The sequence below is a fragment of the Athene noctua genome, chromosome 15 (genome assembly GCF_965140245.1).
Source record: "Athene noctua chromosome 15, bAthNoc1.hap1.1, whole genome shotgun sequence".
Lineage (NCBI taxonomy): Eukaryota > Metazoa > Chordata > Aves > Strigiformes > Strigidae > Athene > Athene noctua.
In genome coordinates this window covers 19,056,991-19,077,133 of record NC_134051.1, presented here as the reverse complement: position 1 = coordinate 19,077,133, position 20,143 = coordinate 19,056,991, and the positions used below count along the sequence as shown (strand labels likewise).

The 20,143-nt window shown below is 50.9% G+C and overlaps 1 protein-coding gene across 2 annotated transcripts in view; it reads right to left on the bottom strand.

The window, feature by feature from the left end:
• The window catches only part of AXIN1 (axin 1), a 76,794-nt gene that overhangs the window by 7,499 nt on the left and 49,152 nt on the right, over nucleotides 1-20,143 (bottom strand). For both annotated transcript variants that reach the window (XM_074919404.1, XM_074919405.1), the window contains exons 4-8: nucleotides 19,384-19,480; nucleotides 11,432-11,569; nucleotides 4,055-4,608; nucleotides 1,577-1,753; nucleotides 138-383 (exon numbers count right to left, since the gene is read on the bottom strand). In XM_074919404.1, coding sequence (XP_074775505.1) covers nucleotides 138-383; nucleotides 1,577-1,753; nucleotides 4,055-4,608; nucleotides 11,432-11,569; nucleotides 19,384-19,480 — 1,212 coding nt within the window. The remainder of the gene's footprint in view (nucleotides 1-137; nucleotides 384-1,576; nucleotides 1,754-4,054; nucleotides 4,609-11,431; nucleotides 11,570-19,383; nucleotides 19,481-20,143) is intronic.

Sequence of the window (20,143 nt, the reverse complement as noted above, 5' to 3'; positions counted from 1 at the left end):
TCTCTGCACGTGCCTCCACCCAGTTGGTGCTGGGAGCTGGAGACCAGAACAGAGGACCCGGACATCTCCCTCAGCTGCCCCCCTTCAGAGCAGTCTCCCCCTTCCCTCCCAAGCAGAGTCAGCCCCTATTGCCATACCTTTGTTTAAGGGGGAGTTTTCCAGCCCTTTTTTCCTCCTCCTCCAACCTCCTGCGAGCTTCTTCCAGCTGGGTGAGAGGGTTGGGGGCTGGATTGGGTGGCATGGTAGGATCTTGGATAAAGGGGTGAGAAGGCTGGACAACGTTCCGGAGCTGGGCACTGACCCAAGGATGCACTGCCACAGGTCGCTCGATGGACAGGGGTCGGACCATATCATGGGACATCTGCTTCTTAGCACCTGAAGAGCTACACACAAACACAAAGGTTTTCCACAGGCCACCGAGCCGCTCTGCACAGGCACACGCAGTCACTCCTAGATGGACCTACTGCTTCTGCAGCCGCACACGGGCACCACTGGGGAGAGGGGAGCACCATCCACCTCTAGAGGAGATTTCAGGGCAGCAAGCCCTGAGATATCAGGGTAAGCAACCCAACCCTGACACGAAGCCCACAGATCTGTTTAAGGGCTCTCAAGTGCACAATACATTAACACAAGCAAAAGGCAGCTCTACTGTTTGTGACTTTCCCCCAGAAGATGCCCTCCCACGTGCTGCCGATGTTCCCAGGCTGGGAGCCTCTCCATGAGCCGCTGTCGGCATCTCCAGGGAAAGGGCTGTTGCAGGGATGTGCTCGTCCTTCCCCAGCTCCAGCAGCAGAACCTGCTGCCTGATTTCACGGTGGCCTGGCACTGCCTGTGGCTCTGGCACTGCCCGTGGCTCTGGCACTGCCCGTGGCTCTGGCACTCAGTCCCAGCTGCCTGCAGTGCAACCTGCCCCAGCCTCTACCGTCCCACAAGAGAAGAAACCACCAGCAGTTTCACCACTCAGCCACCAGCACAACTGTGTCGGTGGGGATGAGACCCCAGATCCCTCTTGATGACACCTGGCAAGCACTGGTTTTCCCAGACTGACCAGACTGTGATTAAGGATCTGTGCTTGCAGATCTGCTTGACTCCAGAGAGATTCCTGACACAGCCACGTCCTTGGCTTCATTCTAGGCAGGTGAGACCATCCCAGAGGATGCTCCCAGCAAGCCGAAACACTGGGCAACCCTGAGCTGTGCTAAACCGCTTACTGAGGACTAAATGGCTCCAGTGCAGCAGGTCCTGCATCTCTATCAGCACCTTGCAGGGACTACCAGGCATTTACATACAGCAAATGCTTAAAGGAAAAATACTGCTGCTTTACCCACCTCGGAACCACAGCAGCAATTTGTGACTCTTCTGGGGCTGCAACCTCCCCCCCATGGCCACAAGTCATCCTTCAGAAAAAAACAGCCCTACAGCTCCCAAGCAATCCTCAGTCTCCAAAGGGTCTAAACCCTTGTGCCTGGTGAATTCTTGTCTTCCCAAGGTCTCCAGGAACAAGGCAGACTGCTGGACCGCATTGTGGGGGATGCACTACAACAGTGTGAAGACCCCTTGCTCTGCCAGCCCTTACCCATGGTTTGTTTTCTTATGCCTGCTGATCTCCTTCTCTCCTTCTATGATCCACTGAAGGATCTTCTGATTTCTCTCCACGTCTTCAGGAGATCCTGGCATCTCATAGTTGGCACCATCACTTTTCCCTGAATCGGTCTTCTTAACATTTCTTTTTGAGAGCAGACTTGCTTTCCCACTGCAAGAACAAAGCTTGAGACATTAGCGCTTTGCCTAAGCCCAACCACCGCAGGCTGTGGCAGGGGATGGCCATCCCTGTCTATCTCCACACACACCCAGCCCTGACGTGGCCCCGGCTGCCCTCCGCAGCCCCCTGGCTCTGCCATAGCTCAAACCAACCAGGCCGCTGTTGAGGCTCAGAGCAAGACTGGCCAGCCCTAGGCACAGCAGGCTCCTCCGTCCAGCCACCCGCGGGGAAAGGGAGCTTCTCCTCTGGCCAAACGAGCCACGGCAATGTGACAAAAAGACAGATCTTCTGCCACATGAAGGGTTGTGTTAAACCCCCGTCTCTTTGCTCAGAGCAGGAGGTTCATCCCGGTGCTGCAATCCACTGGCTGTCTCTCCATGTCCGACCGAGATCTGAGCCCTTCCCCTCACCCCCCAGATTCACTGATACCCCAACTGATGCTGCCCAGCATTCGCTTCTCACCCCGATTTGAACCCAGACTTCACGCCACGGTGGAAGTTCACATCCTGGCGGGGGGGGCTGCCTTCTCCAGGCTCTCGTGCACTGGGAAGCACAGCCATCCCAAACGCCGGAGCCAGATGGGCACCAGGCAGTAGCCGATGCTCTGGCTATGCGTATGGCTGCAGCAAAAGCTCCTACAGAAGCCCCACTGGCCTGCCCGTGTGCCCAGCCGGGCAGCCCCCATGCTCATGAGGCCACGCAGAATTCACCTGTGCTGGCCTGTCACTGCCACAACCTGTAATTTCATGGGACCCCCAGCATCCTCATCACCCCCCTGCTTTACTCCATAGGACCTCCCTACCTCTGCTTCTGCATGCTCACTAACACACAGGAAAAATAACCTTAACATCGCAGAGGAGTAACAGGCCCTCAGACAGCTTTGATGATTTTCTGGGGAAAAACACTTGAGAGGGGTTGCTGAAGATCTATAAAGGCAGGGCAAACTGACAACTTCTCTGTTTCTCCCCACACAAGGACTAGCAGGTCTCAAATAAAATTCTCCAGCAGCAGGTTCGGTGCAAACACAAAAAAAAAGCCTTTTTCTGCAGGTTGTAATCATCCTGCAGACGCACGGCCGGGTTCAACAAGGAGCCAGACAAACCACTGCAAGAGACTGCTGGCGGCCAGACAAGACCATTTGGATGCAAACTCTTGTCTTGCGAAGCTCCTAACCTGGGGACTGTCAGGACCTGTGATTTTGTGCCAGAGGAAGAACAGCTCTGAATGTGCCCTCAAATCTGTGCTGCAGTTGGTGCTGGAGAGAAGTCCTGTGTCTAGACGGGGCTTTGCACCGACCCAGCATGGCCGTGTTCATGCTCTGTTGAAGCGACAACCTTGGAAACAGGGCAGAGTTAACTGCTTCTCCCTCCCTGGGGACCAGCTAGCTTCGGCTGCCTCTGCCTCCCTCCTGCCACCCCAGAAAGCCGGTCCTGCCCGCTGCAGACCCAGCCACCTGCCTTCACTAAATATCTCAGCCCTGGTACGCTGCAAAGCATCACCCCAAAGCCAGAGCCTGGGGGAGCCAGCCGAGCTCGGGGGAGCACAGCTCTCCCCCGTGGCTGCTCCATCACCGGTCCCTTATCCCAGGCAGCCCCAAGCTCCGCTCTCACCTTTGCAGTCATCCAGTAACAGGACTAGCAAAACCCACAGTGGAGAAGGAACTTCACGGAGGGGACAGAGGAATTCAAACAGCCAAGATGGACAAAAGCCCGTAAGGCAGCAGTATGTGTTTCCTGGGCAGAGGGTCCCCTGCCCCAGAGAATGTCCCCTTGGCACAGGATGCCCCAGCAGCACTGCAGCATCCATCACTTTGTTAGGAAAAGAGCCCTTCTGGTGAATGGGTTAGGCCTTGCAATATGAGGGCTTTTTTATTCTCTCATAAACACTTCAGGAGACTGGTTTCTGCTATCCAGACCCTGAGACACAGCCCTGTACTTAGCAGTTCCTGATGCATGGGGAAGTAGACCAGCATTTGCAATTTCTAAGCACCTCTGCTGCTTTAAGGAGCAGAAAAACAAGTTTATAACCCAGGCCACTAAAAATCCTGGTTAGAAGGTGTCTTTCAGCACCATGTCTTAGAGGTGAAAAGGGGTCTGTAAGGGTTATCAGGAGACATACACATTTCTGGAGAAAGAGCAGTGGGAGGCCCTCAAACCATGTCCCAGCACAGGCTTTCAGGAGAAAACATTGTTCAACCACCCTGTTTCACCAGCACACCACGGCCCACTTATGAAAGAGCTTCCTAGAGAACCCATGGCTCTGGGACCCCTGTTGGGTGTTGCCTTGACTCACCTGTAGCCTAAAGAGTCCATGGGGACAGGGGCCATGCCCAAGTTTTCAGTGTAGTTTCGTGACTTCGTTGCATAGTTATGTGAATCTACATTCCAAGCAAAGCTGTTCTGCACTCGCTGCGTGGCCTCGGCCTCGATCTGCTCTTTTGGTTTCATTACGCTGTGGTGATGGATGTGGTGGTAGATGTGTTTGTGGTGGTATAAGTTAGCTGCATCCAGTTTCATTCCTGATTTTGTTGCGTGCTTGCCATGCCCTGGAGGAATTGTTCCTAGTGTCCCTGACAGCTTTCCTAAGTGGCCGCTTTCCGGGGACCGTGGCTTAGGAGAGTGACGGCCAGGTCCTGGAGACTGGCAGCCTGGTGTCTTCATCACGCGCTGTACGTGTTCATCAAGGATGCTTTCTGGGTTTTCTTCATGGGCATCTCTCATCTGCATCCCAGCACAGCCCATCTCAGAGTAACGAGGAGCAAAGTGATGAAAGGCTTGGGCGGAAGGCATCTTGTGGCTAATGACTGAGGGACCAGAAGAGATATCTGCATCCTCACCTTCTTCTTCCTGCAAGAAACAAGAAGACAATCAGTGAGTGACAGCGGGGTGGTGTAAGGGGTTAGGCATGGCTTTGTCCAGCCAGATCTTGAAAACCTTCAAGATGGAGATCCACCGCCCCTCTGGGGACCTGTCCCAGACTGTGCCACGCTCCTGTGGAGGATTTCCTAACGCTCAACCTGATCACCTCGCTGCCACCAAGCCAAGCTGCTCAGGTCTCTGTACCTGCCTTCTGAGCCACCATTAGCAAGGGTCTCCCAAAGAGACTGAGGCAACCTCTGACACACAGCACATCATAATCAGGATTTACAGATGCAGCTTTTTCTGGTAAGTCTTAACAACTCAATCAGATGTACAAGTGGGCAGAACCTTACTAAAAAGCTTCCTAAGTCCCTTGAAGGTGGTTCTCTAACAACCAGCAGCAGAAACACAACTTACTACACTGTATCTGTGACTTTCTACGAGCCTTCGGTGAGGGACTGCTTCAAAGCTCATCAGATAAAGCCCAAAGCTACAGGATATGTGGCAGAACAGTTCTCAAGTCAGGCAAGACCAGGGAGGTTTCTCACCCAAATGACTAATTCACATGGCAACGCAAACACCAGGCTTGTAACAGGAGGGATCAGCTGAAGGTTTGAGGAACCTGAAGGAGCACAAGTCCAGGGGACCTGATGAGATGCAGCCGCAGGTCCTGAGGGAACTGGTGTATGAAGTGGCTAAGCCACTACCCATCGTATTTGTGAAGTTGTGGCAGTCTGGTGAAGCTCCTGCTGACTGGAAAAGGGCAAACATAACCCACATTTTTAAAAAGGGAAAAAAAAGAAGATCCAGGGAACTACAAGACAGTCAGTCTTACCTCTGTGCTCAGCAAGATCACAGAGCAGATCCTCCTGGAAACTATGCTAGGTCCTGCCCATGGGTCGGGGCAATCCCCTGCACAAATCCAGGCTGGGCGAGGAGTGGATTGAGAGCAGCCCCAAGGAGGAGGACTTGGGCTGTTAGTGGATGGAAAACTGACTGTGAGCCAGCAATGTGTGCTCACAGCCCGGAAAGCCAACGGTGTGCTGGGCTGCACCCAGAGCAGGGTGGGCACAGGGCCAGGGGGGGATTCTCCCCCTCTGCTCCCCTCTGGGAGACCCCCCTGCAGGGCTGGGTCCAGCTCTGGGGCACCAACAGCAGAAGGACACGGACCTGCTCCAGCGGGGCCAGAGGAGCCACGGAGATGCTGGGGGGGCTGGAGCCCCCCCTGTGAGGACAGGCTGGGAGAGTTGGGGGGTTCAGCTGGAGGAGAGAAGGTTCTGGGGAGACCTTAGAGCGGCCCCCCAGGGCCGAAAGGGGCTGCAGGAACGGGGGGAGGGACTCAGGGGTGTAGGGGTAGGATGAGGGGTAAGGGTTTTAAACTGAAAGAGGGGAGACTGAGATTAGATCTGAGGCAGAAATTCTCCCCTGTGAGGGGGGTGAGGCCCTGGCACAGGCTGCCCAGAGCAGCTGTGGCTGCCCCCTCCCTGGAAGGGTTCCAGGCCAGGTTGGACGGGGCTTTGGGCAACCTGGGCTGGTGGAAGGTGGCCCTGCCCATGGCCTTTAAGGCCCCTTCCAATCCAAACCATTCTACGATTCTAAGGTCAACAGCAACATGAACAGTTTTGAAGATCACACACTGATTTCTCTCAGGCATGCTAAAGCTGGAGTTAAACACCATGCAGAGAGAAAAAGGGGTTGGAACTAACTTCTTGTTCTTGTAGCTCACAACAGTCTAGGACACACTGTTAGCAACTCTTGCCAGGAAGAATAAAACTCCTCCATGCTGACAGCCACAATTTTGATGCTGACAAACTACTTTACACTCCAACATAAACTCATATATTTATGAAGTTTCTTTATTGGAAATCAGGATTTCTTTTTTTTTTTTTTGTAATTACATAAGCTGGATTCCAGCGAGTCCTTTAGTCCCGCTCTGTTTTCCTCCTTTGGCACAGTAAAGAAATCAGTTGCAGCGTGGGATATCTCTGCCCTGCCAGATAAATGCATCTGCTAGAAAACACTGACTCCCATCAGCTTTGCCTGTCAGATGTCATCATCCATCACTTGCTAACCAGCTTCAAAGTCTCAGCTGCCAACCACAGAGCAAGAAAGCAAATAACAGACTTCCTTCCAGTGTCACACCTGGGGGTTCAAACCTGAACAGGGGACAATGCAAGGCTTTGAAAGTGCCAAAGGCGTGGGCGCTGCAAGCCTGGAGGTGTGACACGATGCCCACATCTGGAGGGGACACACCACTTCTTAACAAATTGCTTTGAAGCACTTCAGAGGCACCTTTCATCTACAGCCACGACGCTGCAGCCTGCCAACTGCCGTCCCTGGGCACCTAGCTCAGGGACAAGAAAAGATGAAGCATGTGCTGACTAAATCCCTACCACTGGGGTAAGCATTTATTAGCAGTTTATGAAAATGTAATGACGTGCTCAGCACTTGGGAGGCTTTTAGGGCTGGTACCTACTTTCTGGAAAACTCTTAGGTTTAAACACCAGCTAATGTGCAGGGCAAGATCTGACCCTGGCGCAGATCCCCGAGGACCAGCAGCATGTCCTTTCAGCTCAGAGTTCAGAGCTCCAGCTGTGTTGCCATGCTGGAGCAGGGTGGCGTGGGACTGACAATCCAGGGTGGTCCAGCCAAATGGCTCCCTGGAACTTCCATCTTGCCAATAAGTGGGACCTGGTCCTTTGCTTTGCTCTGAGACGGAGATCAGGGTGGGCTAAGGAGAGGGATGCATTGTCTCATTCTCCGTTTGCCTTGGCTCAGCTTATCTGTGTCACTGAGCAGGAGACCTGGACCCCAAGGAGGTCCTCGGGCAGGAGCAAATGCTGCCGGGGTGGGTGATGTGCAGGTAAGCCCTGGGGCAGCTGGCTTCCCACGCCCAGCTCTGGTCTCGGCCTCACGTCAGACAGGAAAGCCCCAACAGTGAGAAAATGGCAGCTAACAAAGGAATTGGGGTGCCTGTCCCAAGCTGTCCTCTCTCCTTGAGCAGGGCAGAGGCCAAAGGTTTGCCTCAAGGCTGCAGATACCAGTTCTGCTGAATCTTTTCATTGTGCTTAGTCTGCGGTGAAAAAAAAAATCCAACGTAGGGCACAAGGCTGGGGCAGCCCAAGCTGGGATTGCAACGCAGAACTTTGGATGCAAGCAAAGTCAACTGCGTGCGCTGGTGAAGTGCCAGGTGCTCCCATGCCTACGCCTGCAGTGCAGGAGGATAAACCTCAGCCTACGCCTGGCGAGGCAGCAGCAGCCCTCCGACCCCCCCAGGCCTGCCCGCGCCCCACTGCACAAGGCACTGCCCAACCTGCACCCCTGTGCCCAACCTGCACCCCTGTGCCCTACCTGCACCCCTGTGCCCAACCTGCACCCCTGTGCCCAACCTGCACCCCTGTGCCCTACCTGCACCCCTGTGCCCAACCTGCACCCCTCTGCCCTACCTGCACCCCTCTGCCCTACCTGCACCCCTGTGCCCAACCTGCACCCCTGTGCCCAACCTGCACCCCTCTGCCCAACCTGCACCCCTGTGCCCAACCTGCACCCCTCTGCCCTACCTGCACCCCTGTGCCCAACCTGCACCCCTGTGCCCAACCTGCACCACTCTGCCCTACCTGCACCCCTGTGCCCAACCTGCACCCCTGTGCCCAACCTGCACCCCTCTGCCCTACCTGCACCCCTGTGCCCAACCTGCACCCCTGTGCCCAACCTGCACCACTCTGCCCTACCTGCACCCCTCTGCCCAACCTGCACCCCTCTGCCCTACCTGCACCCCTCTGCCCTACCTGCACCCCTGTGCCCTACCTGCACTCCGCTGCCCACCCAGCACCCTCTCCCTGCCCGCAGCTGGCACGGGCAGATGAAAGGGAAGGCCAGACAATGACATGACCAAGGAGGCCCATGCTGGGGGCAGTCACTATTGCGTTTTACACCGAAGAAACCTGCGGGGCTGGGGGGGGCACAGCTTTCCTGGACACAGGGCTGGTGTGGGCTCCGGAGCCGTGTTTCGGCACCTTGCCCAGCCGTGGGTGAGCTGGGCACAGCTTGCCTCTGGGCGGGCGGGGAGGCCCTGGGTGCCATAACCACTAGATGGTGCTTTGTTGACATAATACCGCCAGAAACCTCTTCCATCCCCTCCCAAAGGCAGCGGCAGTTAAGAGAGATGCAGGCTTCAACTTTGCTGGCTGTCTGCTGAGCTATTTTTGCTTTCCAGCAAGGCCGGGGGTACCCTTCCCTTTGAATTAGGAGGCTGAGATCTGCACTGATGAGCTACGGGCAAACCTCCTCCTCTGCCTCCTCCCAGTCCCACCCATCAGGTTGCTGCTGGTCCGTGAGGCAAAGCAGCTCACCTAACCACGAGTGCGTTTTTGATCATCATGCAAACGATTTCCCTCTCTAGTTAGGCAATGTTTTATATTCAAATAGCAAGAATCTCAGCGGTGGTTTTGCTTCTCCTGGCTTACTTTCAATTTGCTCAGTTCAGACAAAGACAGAGTGGTCTGCATGACACGACACTGATCTGTAGGATACGACACTGCAGCTTCCACTCACGGGCATGAGGCTGAAGCGGCTCAAAAAGTAATAAGGGAACGCACATATCCTCTAATCCTCTCCCACGTTGTTCAGAATAATTAATGAATTCAGAGTTTGCTTTTTTTGAAAAACAGAAATCTTACAGTCTTTTCAGTAAAAGGCATTTGGCTTTAAATCAGATGCCTCTTCTCAATATTACTGATGCTGCTTTGAAAGGGAACCTGCAGGCAGCTCAGCATGGGGGAGAAAAATTCTTTTTTCCTAGCTTTCGCAAAATATTTCCAGCTCCTCTGCTAAGCTGATAACTGCCTAGTGTGACTAACGCTTGTGGTTTTTCCCTGTGCTGCTGTTCAGTGAGCCATGCAGACCCAGTAAGAGGTTACCCTGTAGTCCTGGTGTTCAGCCATAGAAAAAAGCCCTGTGATCTATCAGGATTCAAGCTCTCCTCTTGCTGATACCAGCAGCTCCTGCACCTTAAGTGCTGACCTAAAAAAGCTACAATTGCTTACTCTGAGTTTTTCCTGAATGGCTAATGCCAGATGCCAGCCAGTCAATGAAATACATTCTGGAGAGAGCAAAGAGGTTTAATATATAGCATTAGTGGGAGTCCTGGGCTTAAAAATAGATTAAGTCACACAAAAATGTGTTTAAACAGACTTAAATATATTCTCTGGCACATAGGTATTTGCTGATTTTATGGTATTGCTACTGGCAACTTCTTCAAGGAGGCAGAGGGCTGGGATAATGTAGTCTGGTACAGGTGGCTGCAACAGAGCCACGAGAGGAAGAGGAGGAGAGGGAGGAGGAGGAGGAATAAGAGTGCTCTAGAATGGTGTTAGCAGAAAATGCTGCTGGTTACCTTGGCTTTGTCTAGAAAGCAATAGATACCAGGCAGGAAAACAGAGCAATTCCAGAAGAACAGGAATCTAACCACAAAATAGCACTTCACTGGCCTTTTCTGGCTCGATGCTGGATGCAGAGGTGCAGGGAATTTGCTGGGCAAGGCATGGAGCTGGAAGGAACCTTAGAGATCCTTCTGCCTTCCTCACTTCTGTGCATTTGAAATGCAGATGAGACTTAAAGTGAATATGAGAACCTACACCTCTTTGCTGTTTGAAGAACTACTAGATGAACATTTACAAATACTCTAATGGGGCTGGAGGGTCTGCCCTGGAGGCTCAAGAGGCTCAGCTTCTCTGAAAGCACAGAGCTAGACCAGACAGGCACCTACACCTCTGCTTTAAGGGAGAGCTGCAGGTTACTAAGCACAGGGCCTTCGCCTCAGGGCCACAGCAGCTATTAACTGCAGAGACCCACAATTTCTTCAGGCAGGGCTGTAGTTATACTAACACTGGTGATGTACAGTAACACTGTGGTGTCCTCTGAAAGCCCTCCTGCATCCCCAGCACAAGATGTACAGGTACCCATGAGATGCAGTACCTCAGACACAAGGATATTGTGTGAATACTGCTGAACAGTGTGTCTCACACAGGTAATACTAGATGACCAATACCTCATTCTCTCCCTTTTGGAGCTTGTTGTGGAGCTAAAGGCCTTGCAGACTTCCCTTGGTTCATCTACCAAGTCCTTGAGCTCTGAAGGGCCCCAGCAGTACCAGGGGGTACCAAGGGGTACCAGGCAGGCAGTGCCATGGGCTGGGTTTCCCCAGTCCCCCATGTGGAGTCAGTGCATTTCTCTGCCCAGGAGATGGTTTTGGGATGCTACACTTGATCAGTTCTGAATTTTCTAGGGATGTACTAGGCACTGATGGGCAGAATCCTTTTGGTTGTGGTAGAAACAGTCTGATAGCAGACACAGACATCTCCAAGCGTAACACCACCTGTCATCTGGTCACCATTTGTGGGGAAATAAAGATCAAACAAAACCCCACAGGGGAAAATGAACCCCTGTTACACAGTCCCTGTCCTCACATGTAAGGGATTGCTTGCAAAGTCAGGAGAGCGAGTGTGCCAAAGCAGATGATGGAGAGCATCCACAACCCCTAACTGGCGGCAGAAGCGGGCAGTTCTGTGCCACTGTTGGCATCTTACAGCAGGGAGGGAGCGCTGGGGCTCACGGGGCATTGCACGGAGCCAGAAGCAGCACTGTGGGAGTCCCTGGGGCAGCGGGATGCTCCAGGAGCCCTGTGCAAGTGATGACCACGGCTAGTGGAGCAGGGAAGTGGTCACCCCAGTTGCTTCCACAGCAGCTGAAACCTCCCAGTGGTGCACAGACAGACTCCCAGGCTGGTAGAGCAGGCAAGGAGGTCACTAACCGCTCGGACACGTTTCAGGCGCTCCTCCAATTTCTCCTCTGCTTCACGTTCCTTCTGTACTTCCTCCAAACGATTGATCAGTTCTGCAGCAAACTTCTCTGGTTCAACGTGGATATCCTTTGGCATTCGGTATGTACGCTGGAGGAAAAACACACCAGGTGTTAGCAAAAGATGGATGAAAAATCACACGTTTACTACAGAGGCTTCGATAACTGGAAATGCCAGTCGTTGCTGTGGGAAGTTGAGGGGGGACAGGCTGGCAGGCGTGGAGGTGCAGCCTAGGAGTGGGGGACTGGAAGCTGAACCACCACCACAAGGTCCCTGGCTGGCACCAGCTCCACACACCGCCCCATGCAAGGGAAAGGTTTTCTGGAGCCACAGTTCAACAAGCTCTTTCAGCACCCAAACTCCACTTTGGAATGGATGCGTTTGCTTTTCTCCCAATGTACACACGGTCAACAGGAATATCCTGGTCTCAAAGGCTTGGAAAAAGATGTACAGATCAACCTCTTGAAAATCACGCTTAGAGTAGTGATGTTTTCATTTTGATAGAAAGGAGGACTCTTACACACTTTTTCAGCTTACCCCAGGTGGATCAGCATATGCCGGTCAATCTCTGCAAGTCTAGTCCGTAGGCACAGAAAAAAGTGGAAATCCTGTCACCTCCAAGACATCTTACTTCTCTTCATCTTCTGCTACAACCCAGCCCAGCCACAAAAGGCCACAATTCCCACAAAGCATCCTCCCTTACTAGAGGATCCTGCAGGACTGCGTCTCAGCTCTTCGGAGCCATGCAACAACCCTCTGCTTGCTTTATCAATACAATAACCTTACAAGTGCAGAGATACCATTTTCCTGCTTGCTCTGGGTGAACAAATGAATATTTATGGAAATTCAAGGGCATTCTTGGTTCCTTATGCTGAGTTACTTTGTCCCTAAATTCCTGAGCTCTGGGATAAGAAGTTTGTGTAGTGAAGTCTGAAGCTATCAGACACTGTATTTTTCCCATCATTTTTATCCCTTCTGCATTATTTTGTTAGAATAGAAGGAAAAAAAAAATTACACAGTGAGATAAAAATTTAATTTGGAGGAAAAATACATGGAAAATTCAACAGTATAAAAACCTGCATTCAAATATTTCAACAGTAACATGAGAGAACTATACACTCTATAGAACCAGAGATAAAATTAAATGTGAAGACATGAGATAATTCATAGCAAAAGAAGAAATGCAGCACCAGAAGCAGACATCGAGCTTGAAATCTTTGAAGGAGGATGAGAGACCCCATGAATTTATCCCAGACCAGCCAAAAGATCAATGTGGAAGACTAAAATAATGCTTTGCCTCAAAATCTGACAAGAGTATGCAAACCATACTCGTTTTTCTCTTTCTGACAGCTGCCGAGTGGAAGGCAGGGGAAGAAAAATAGAGGCAGTGGGTATCCTACTAATGGCACTGAGAGGCTGAAGACATCTTTTATGTCACCCAGGTTGGGTTGCAGAGGTCTCAGTTAAAGCACCACTCGTTTTGTTTGCCAAGAGCAAGAGCCAGCCCCTGCTGGGTTCCAGTGCTCACTGCCACACCAGGGGGCTGGGCTGCAGCGTCCCTGGGGACGTCTCCGGACACGATGGGCTTTGCAGGCAAAAGGACTGTTTGCTCTAGCATCCACTTTCTGTGACAAGCAGAGGGACCAACAGCTCCACCTGAAGCTGTCCCAGGAAGGACTGAGCCATCTGAGCCGGGAACAGCCCCAGCCAACCATCCCCTTCATCCAGGGATCCAGCTGCCGGACAGGGCAGAACACGTGTGAGCTACCAGGTGGCTCCCACCCTGGGATAACAAAGTCTTTGCTGCCTCCAGAACCTCCAGCCCTGCAAATCAATGGGCTGTATTAAAAAGAAACACCACAGAAAAAAGATTTTCATCAACAAAAATGATATTTAAGTCTTGAAATACTGGCACAAGGGCCAAAGTGTCATTCTTCACCCCAGTGCCTGGACCCTGTGTTGTCCAGAAATGGGCCCCAGATGTGCTCCATCATGGGAGAAGGATGTGGCAGAGCTGGTCCCTGCTCTGTTACTCCCTGGGGAGCTTCTAGGATCCAAGTGACATTTCCCCACTCCCCCCGCATGGCCCGGGGGAGCATTCTGGCTTTCATCAGAAACCCCAAACCCAGGACCACGACCATCCATCCCGTGAGCAGCACCAGCGAGTCCCAAGGAGGGAAATCACTCTCTCGCCTGACAAGTCGCAACCCGCCGGTGATGTGTTCACTCCCTCCTGCCACCTCAGACATGCCAACTCTCCCTGCGGTTGTTTATACGACAGCAGCACCAAGCCCTGCTCCGTTAGAGACTTAATGAGCCTAATGAGAGGCAGCTCAGCACTCAGCAGTTACAGTCTTGGGTCTCCCTGTTGCAGCTACCGCAGCAGCTTCCATAGAAAAGCAGAACCAGGAAAGTTTCCCGTTATTTTCACAGCCTTGGATGCAATGCAGCATCCCAAACCAAAGTCTCTCCTGGGTCCCCAACAGCAGTGGGTGCCAAGGCTGAAGTTCACTAACCTGCCTGTCTGAGCCCTCTTACAACAAGGTGGTTCCCTCCAGGCCCAGCAATGCGTAAGGACCACAGCTCCATCTCTGATGAAGATCTGAAGACATTCAGGGTCACTGCTGTGTCCAGGGAACTCAAGCGATGACTACTTTGGTCTTTTACAACTAATACTTCAGCATGTTTATCTGGAGACTCTCGAAGCCTGGAGGTGACTGAAGCTCGACTACAGAAATGAAAATAATCGAACTCAAGAATCTTTAGGGTGACCTTGTTTTCCTCTCTCTTTGATAAACCACTGCAGCTGCAAAACCCACTGCCCCATCCTTGGAGCTTTCCGCTCAGCACAACAGCGAGCAGAGGTCCTCAGGAGCCTCTCTAAGGGTGCAAGATGCAGTTCTCTCAGTGAAGCCACCTCTGCAAGGGCTTCCCTGACATCCAAGTTCAGCACAACTGAAATAAACCTCACTTCACCCCCCAGACACCGCTTGCATGTGCCCTGCGTTGCCCTGGTGGGTACCTGTAATGGTGACTCACACAAAGCTTTCAAGCAGGATGATGCTCTGAATGTTGCCATGGGTCTGACTTTACTCCTAGCTCAAAGGATGAGCTGCACAGACTTCCCCAAAACTAATAGTATTGCATAATGAATGCAAATTCCCTGTGCTGAAACAACACAGATAACTGATGAGGGCTCTCTCTGTTTCCCTGGACAGCAAACATGGGCTGCACTGACCTGGTTCAAAAGGCTTAAGACAACAAAGTGTTTGAAACTTTTATCAAATGATGGGCCTGACGCTGGAAGGGAGACACGTTCCATCAAAGACCAGCCAGGCTGAGCCTTGTGCCTGAACGAGGATCCTTCAGGGCTTCAGGATTTTGAACCTGCCCCCAGCATACAGAGCCCTGCCAAGGGAGTCAGTAAATAAACTGCTTATTATTCTGAAATCTGAGGGGCTCTGAATGCTTTTGTTTCAAGTAAAGGGTGCAGTACTCTCTGAGAGCTGGCTGGTTTTGGAGGATCCAGCCCTCCAGTCTGGACCAGAATGAGATCTCTGGATATCATGGGCCAACAATTCAGAAAGGAAGTGTTTCATTTTAAAGAACTGTTTTATCTATGGCTGCTTTATCTAATATTTTATTTAATTATCTATCAACTCTTATTTAATGCCACTACTTCAGATGGGTCTGTCCAGAACAAAATCCTGCTGAGTTGAGAGGTTGCAGAGGACAACAGATGGGAGGCTGAATGCCAGATGGGTTGGCAAGAAAGAAATTGCTTGAACTGCTCTGGCTGGAGCAATCTTTCCTAGTGACAGCTGTGAGGAAGGATTTCTTGGGGTACTATCACCAGAACATTGTCCTTGACATGTAAAGTGTCTGAAGCTCTTGTACCTTTGCGAAGAAGCAGCCTGCTAAGAAGACTCAAGATACACAAGCTCTCCAATAGTTCCACTTAGCACCTGCTATCATGCTTTCTCCTTCTTTTCTTGGAGCTAGTGGGAGTGGGAGTTGCATGGATTTTACTCCATGAGGCAGATGCAGGTCTTGGGTTTTGATGGATTTCACCCTTCCTGAGAAACTGAGGTTTGAGGACCAAGCTGCACACGAGAACACACCAGCATCCTAAATGGATGGCTTTACTGTATGTGAAAAGGCTGAAAGGGAAGAATCTCACTGTGGTTTGCAGGTTCCTCCTGCAAAGAATAAACCTCAACTACTCCGAGATGAAACAGCAAGTTTTCCAACGTGATGGCTGGGTAGAGCTCTCTCAGCAGCCCCAGGGATCCGGGGCTTGGGCTGAACAGATCTGATCTGACAGATCTAGCTGGGTGAATTCCGTGTTGGCAAATCTCCCTCTTCTACCGGAGGTTTGATGCCTCCATGATGCCTGAGTGGCCGATGTTAGATCACAAGTCAGTCTTGGAAATGAAAGGAAGATGCCAGGCTAGAGAAGCCAAGAGAAAAGAACTTTGGAACCTCCACATTTCCCAGATTAATGCATTCCTCTGTGACATACATTTCTGAAGGATAAATGGTGCTTCCATACCAGAAATACTTGTGGCTCATGGATAGCTGGATTTCAGCATCCACTTCAGCAGCATTTAGGGATTAGCAAGGAGTCCCACTGCTGCAAGGCCTTTAAGGAAAATGGCATAAAACAGCTGATGGGAATTCTGTGCAGATTCCCAACTTGCAGGAGCAGAAAGCTCATTCAGCTGTAGTTATCCAGGCAGCATGAGACCAGGGCTCCTCCTGTACACTCCTCACTTGCACAGCATAGCAGAGAGGTCACCCAAAAGTGGTTCCACTCAAGAGCACTATGGAAGCCACCTCGCAGCTTCCTTGATTGTGTGGTGGGACAGGAGAGCTCCCACCCAATGATCAAGCTACAGCAAATACACCATAAAATGGCTTCCTTATGCAGTTAAACAAACTTAACAGAAAAAGGAATCTCAAGTGTTAATGCTCGAGGTTGGATTTTTCTGAATCTGCTGGAGAAAAAGGAGCATCTCCCGCCCTCTCCTGGGAATGAATGAATGGCAAAGCCAGGGTAAATACAGGGCACAGGTACAGCCCTGCATTCTCTGAGCTTTCTGGGCTTTCACCCTTCCTTTGGGAACTTGCTTGCTCTTTTCTTCCTTGGTGCTCCAAGAGTCTGCTCAAATCCAGGAGAGAGAGATGGAAAACCACATGAAAAGCAACACTCACTCACCATGTAATGGGTTCCTGCCAGAGGCACAAAACAAAGGTCTCGTTGCTCGCTAGAGACCTTCACCCACTGCATTCCTGGGCAGAGTGCCATTTCACAAAACACAACTTTTCCAAACTTAAGAGCGCTGGTGAGTCTGTAAGTGTGGAAGATGCAGAACACAGCCATCCACGCACCAAGACGTGGTGCTGCAGAGGAGGGCATCCTACATAACCTGCACAAGCCTCTGTCATTTGGAGGCAGCGTGGCTGTTGAAGCTAGCGGGCAGCCTCCTATGAACATATAATCACTACAGTTTATAGCTTCTGGATCTAACTGAAAGTGCTGCTATTAGAAGCAATACAAGTTCTTTCAGAATTTTGCATAATAGCCCCATAACTGACTTGCAAGAGAAAGGGAAGTTCTCTAAAGGACTTCTGAAATGACTTCTCGGAAGTAGAAGGTTCTCCACTACCACCAGGAAAACACGCCAAGCATGCTGCAAGCACTGTCAGTATGGGCCCTGGCTGCACTGGTTAGATATGGCTCAAGACCTTCACTCAAAGGTTGCAATTTAGTCCCTGCCACACATTTAAAAGCACGTTAACCACCAGGTCCGGGTGGCTGACGGAGACTGCTTTAGCTAGGGGCTGTGAGATAGCCTAACCACTGGCTCTGGAAAGCAGCACTGGAAGAAACGTTTGCATGGCTCCTTGCTAATTGGGGATGTTTAATTCAGTAAGTGTGCAGTTAGAGGTGATTTTAAAAGACTAACTTTATAACATTTCACACTGGTGTTGTCAAAACATATTGTCTAATTACCTTCTCCTTTCTTGGCTGATTGATAAGCGAGGGCAGAGCAGTACCTCTCTGAAGTCGATGCCAATTCTGTGTCAGTAATTGGCTGGCAGGAGGTGCCAGAGTGTCTGAACTAAACTTCTATTCCCTGGAGAAAGACTAGAACTAACTCGACTTCTCAGTCCTCCGCTCCCATATAAATATGTGTCAAGATGCCTTTTTCCCTGGGACTTAAAATTACAGCACAGAACCCAATGGGAACAGTGGATGTTTCACAGAAAAATCCTTGTGAAGCATCTGTGTGTAGTTTAGGAAGAATATGTAACTCTAAAAGACTGTGTAGATAAGTAGGATAATATAAAAATTTATAAGCAGCAGGTGGCCAATTTAAACCTTGTTCCTCCTGCCCCCTCCCCCCCCCTCCTTTTTTTAACTGGTTTCCAAAAAGGTCGATAAAATTTAATGCTAAGTAAAACTAATTAGCCTGCAAGGAACTGCTGCTGGAATGACACTTATTCAGTTCAACAAAAGAAATGTTTGGCAGATGGAAGTTCGTTAAAGCAGAGCTCACTATACATATTTAATGCTCCATACTCTGAGTTTATAACCTGCAGTTCATCGAGGCATTGCCAGTGCACATGATCAACAGAAAGCCACTATTATTTTTATCCAAAAGGTAAAGCCACTGACAAGCTTTGAAGTCGGAGAATATTCACTCAGTAGTTCCCACTGTTGGGGGAACAGCATCAACAACAACAACAAAAAATAAAGGCCAAGCTTTCAAACTTCAACTCTAACAAAGCCATGCTTACAGTAAAAATGGCATCAAGTGAAATAAAAAGGCACCCAGCCAGCCTTTTCAACAGCGACCACACTGTGAAAGCAACTGTGTGAAAAGAGAGGTGACTGAGCAAGGATGGCTAGTGAGCGTCCTCAGCCAGGGCTTTTATTGTCAACCCAGTGATCAAAGCACAGGAGACCCTCTTAAATCTAAGGAAAATAATCTAATTTAAAAGGCAAAACAAAGAGTGGTGCTTTTTCTTTTTCTTTTTTTTTTTTAAAAATCAGATTAAAACAAGGGTGTATTTCTGCTGGTATTGTGCTGCTTTGAGCAGGCAGAATGAGAACAGCTGTGTCAAGTTTGAAGGCACTTCTGGAAAAAGCAGATGGAGGCTTTTTTTCTCTCTATTTGATTTGTGCTGGAGTCCAGCTGTCCAAAGGGGAAAGAAGCACCTTTATTCCCTGCTAGATATTAAATGTCACCTGTAACTCCTCACAAAAAGAAAATAATAATAAGCAGAGCTGCAGATGGTGCTGCAGAGCCCTAGCAGTTACGCTGATCTTCCAAAAGCTGTTTGCTTACCTGGAGCAACCGGGGAGACAGTATCAGCCAAATGAAACACTGACACCTGCACCTTTGCTCTCCTGCCTCGCATCCCCGGGCGGGCTTTGTCGAGTCCCTGAGAACAGGTTACAGCTCCCTTTGGCTCCCCAGTGCAGAAGCCCCGCTCGGGACAGCTGCATTTCTCCCCAGCTGACCTTGGCTGAGAGCTACATCAGCCTCTATGCCCAGTGGCCTCCTACACCTTCCACAAACACCTCCGGCTCACCTGAGGGCACATAATCTGCTTGCAGGTAGATGCCAGACAGCACTTCCATTCCCATCCGGGAGAAACAACTGGCTACTGACTGAACAGTTAAGAAAATATATGCATTCTGGGCAGCCCTGGATGATGAGTTTGGCAGAAGGCTACCAAGCCCTTTCTTAGCACAGTGGATTCCTGCCTTAAAACATCCCCCAAATGATACAGCACTAAGGGGGGGTTAAACTTGAGCAAGCAGAGCAACTGTATGCTAGAGATCTCACATATTTTGCATATTTACCTCTGGGGAAGGAGATAGTGCTACTTACAGGAATGTGAGGTAGTGGCACACGTCCATTTGCTTTGGCACTTTCTTGCATCTCTCTGCGATGCTGCTTGCGGAGTCTGTACGGTGGGATCCCATCTCTGCCGGAATAAAACAACAACATGCCCTGCTTTAGTGCCTTTCTCTGATACACCACGCTCATTTAAGTCTTACCAATGCAGAGTGGCAGGTAGGAAACCCCTTTATGTTTGAGAAAGGCTTTGCAAGCCCAGGGCAAGTGCAGCAGAGCAAGAGGGACCCACGTAGGGAATGATGCTTGCCCAGGTCCCCGTGCCAGCAGTGCTCCAGATTGGGGTGCAGGGGGGGACTTACATGGCATCGCCGGGAGCGGAGTGAGGCAGGGCTCTCCTGCGACCGCTGCCCTAGGCACAGGGTAGGGACAAGGACTTGGACCACATCCTGGTACCTTTTATAGTTGGTTGCTTTCTATAAAAGAGCCTGTAATGTACACAGTAAACCACAGGGCAGGCTAGGAGGGGGAGGAGGAGGAGGAGTGGGAGCTCACCGAGCATCTACACCAAGGGGAACTCGGTCAGTGAACAAGGTATGTATTTTTAAGAGAGCGTGACAACTTCTCAAATGGCTTATCAAAGTGAAGGGGTAGGCTCTGCTGCTCTTAAGACGATCTCTAGCTCAGTCAGAAATTACGGGCTTGGTACTGGAGTTACTGTGCGGAAGAACCGAGCCCCCTCCCCAGAGAAGGCTGGACAAGATCAGGGAGGGAAGCCATGGGCAGCAACACC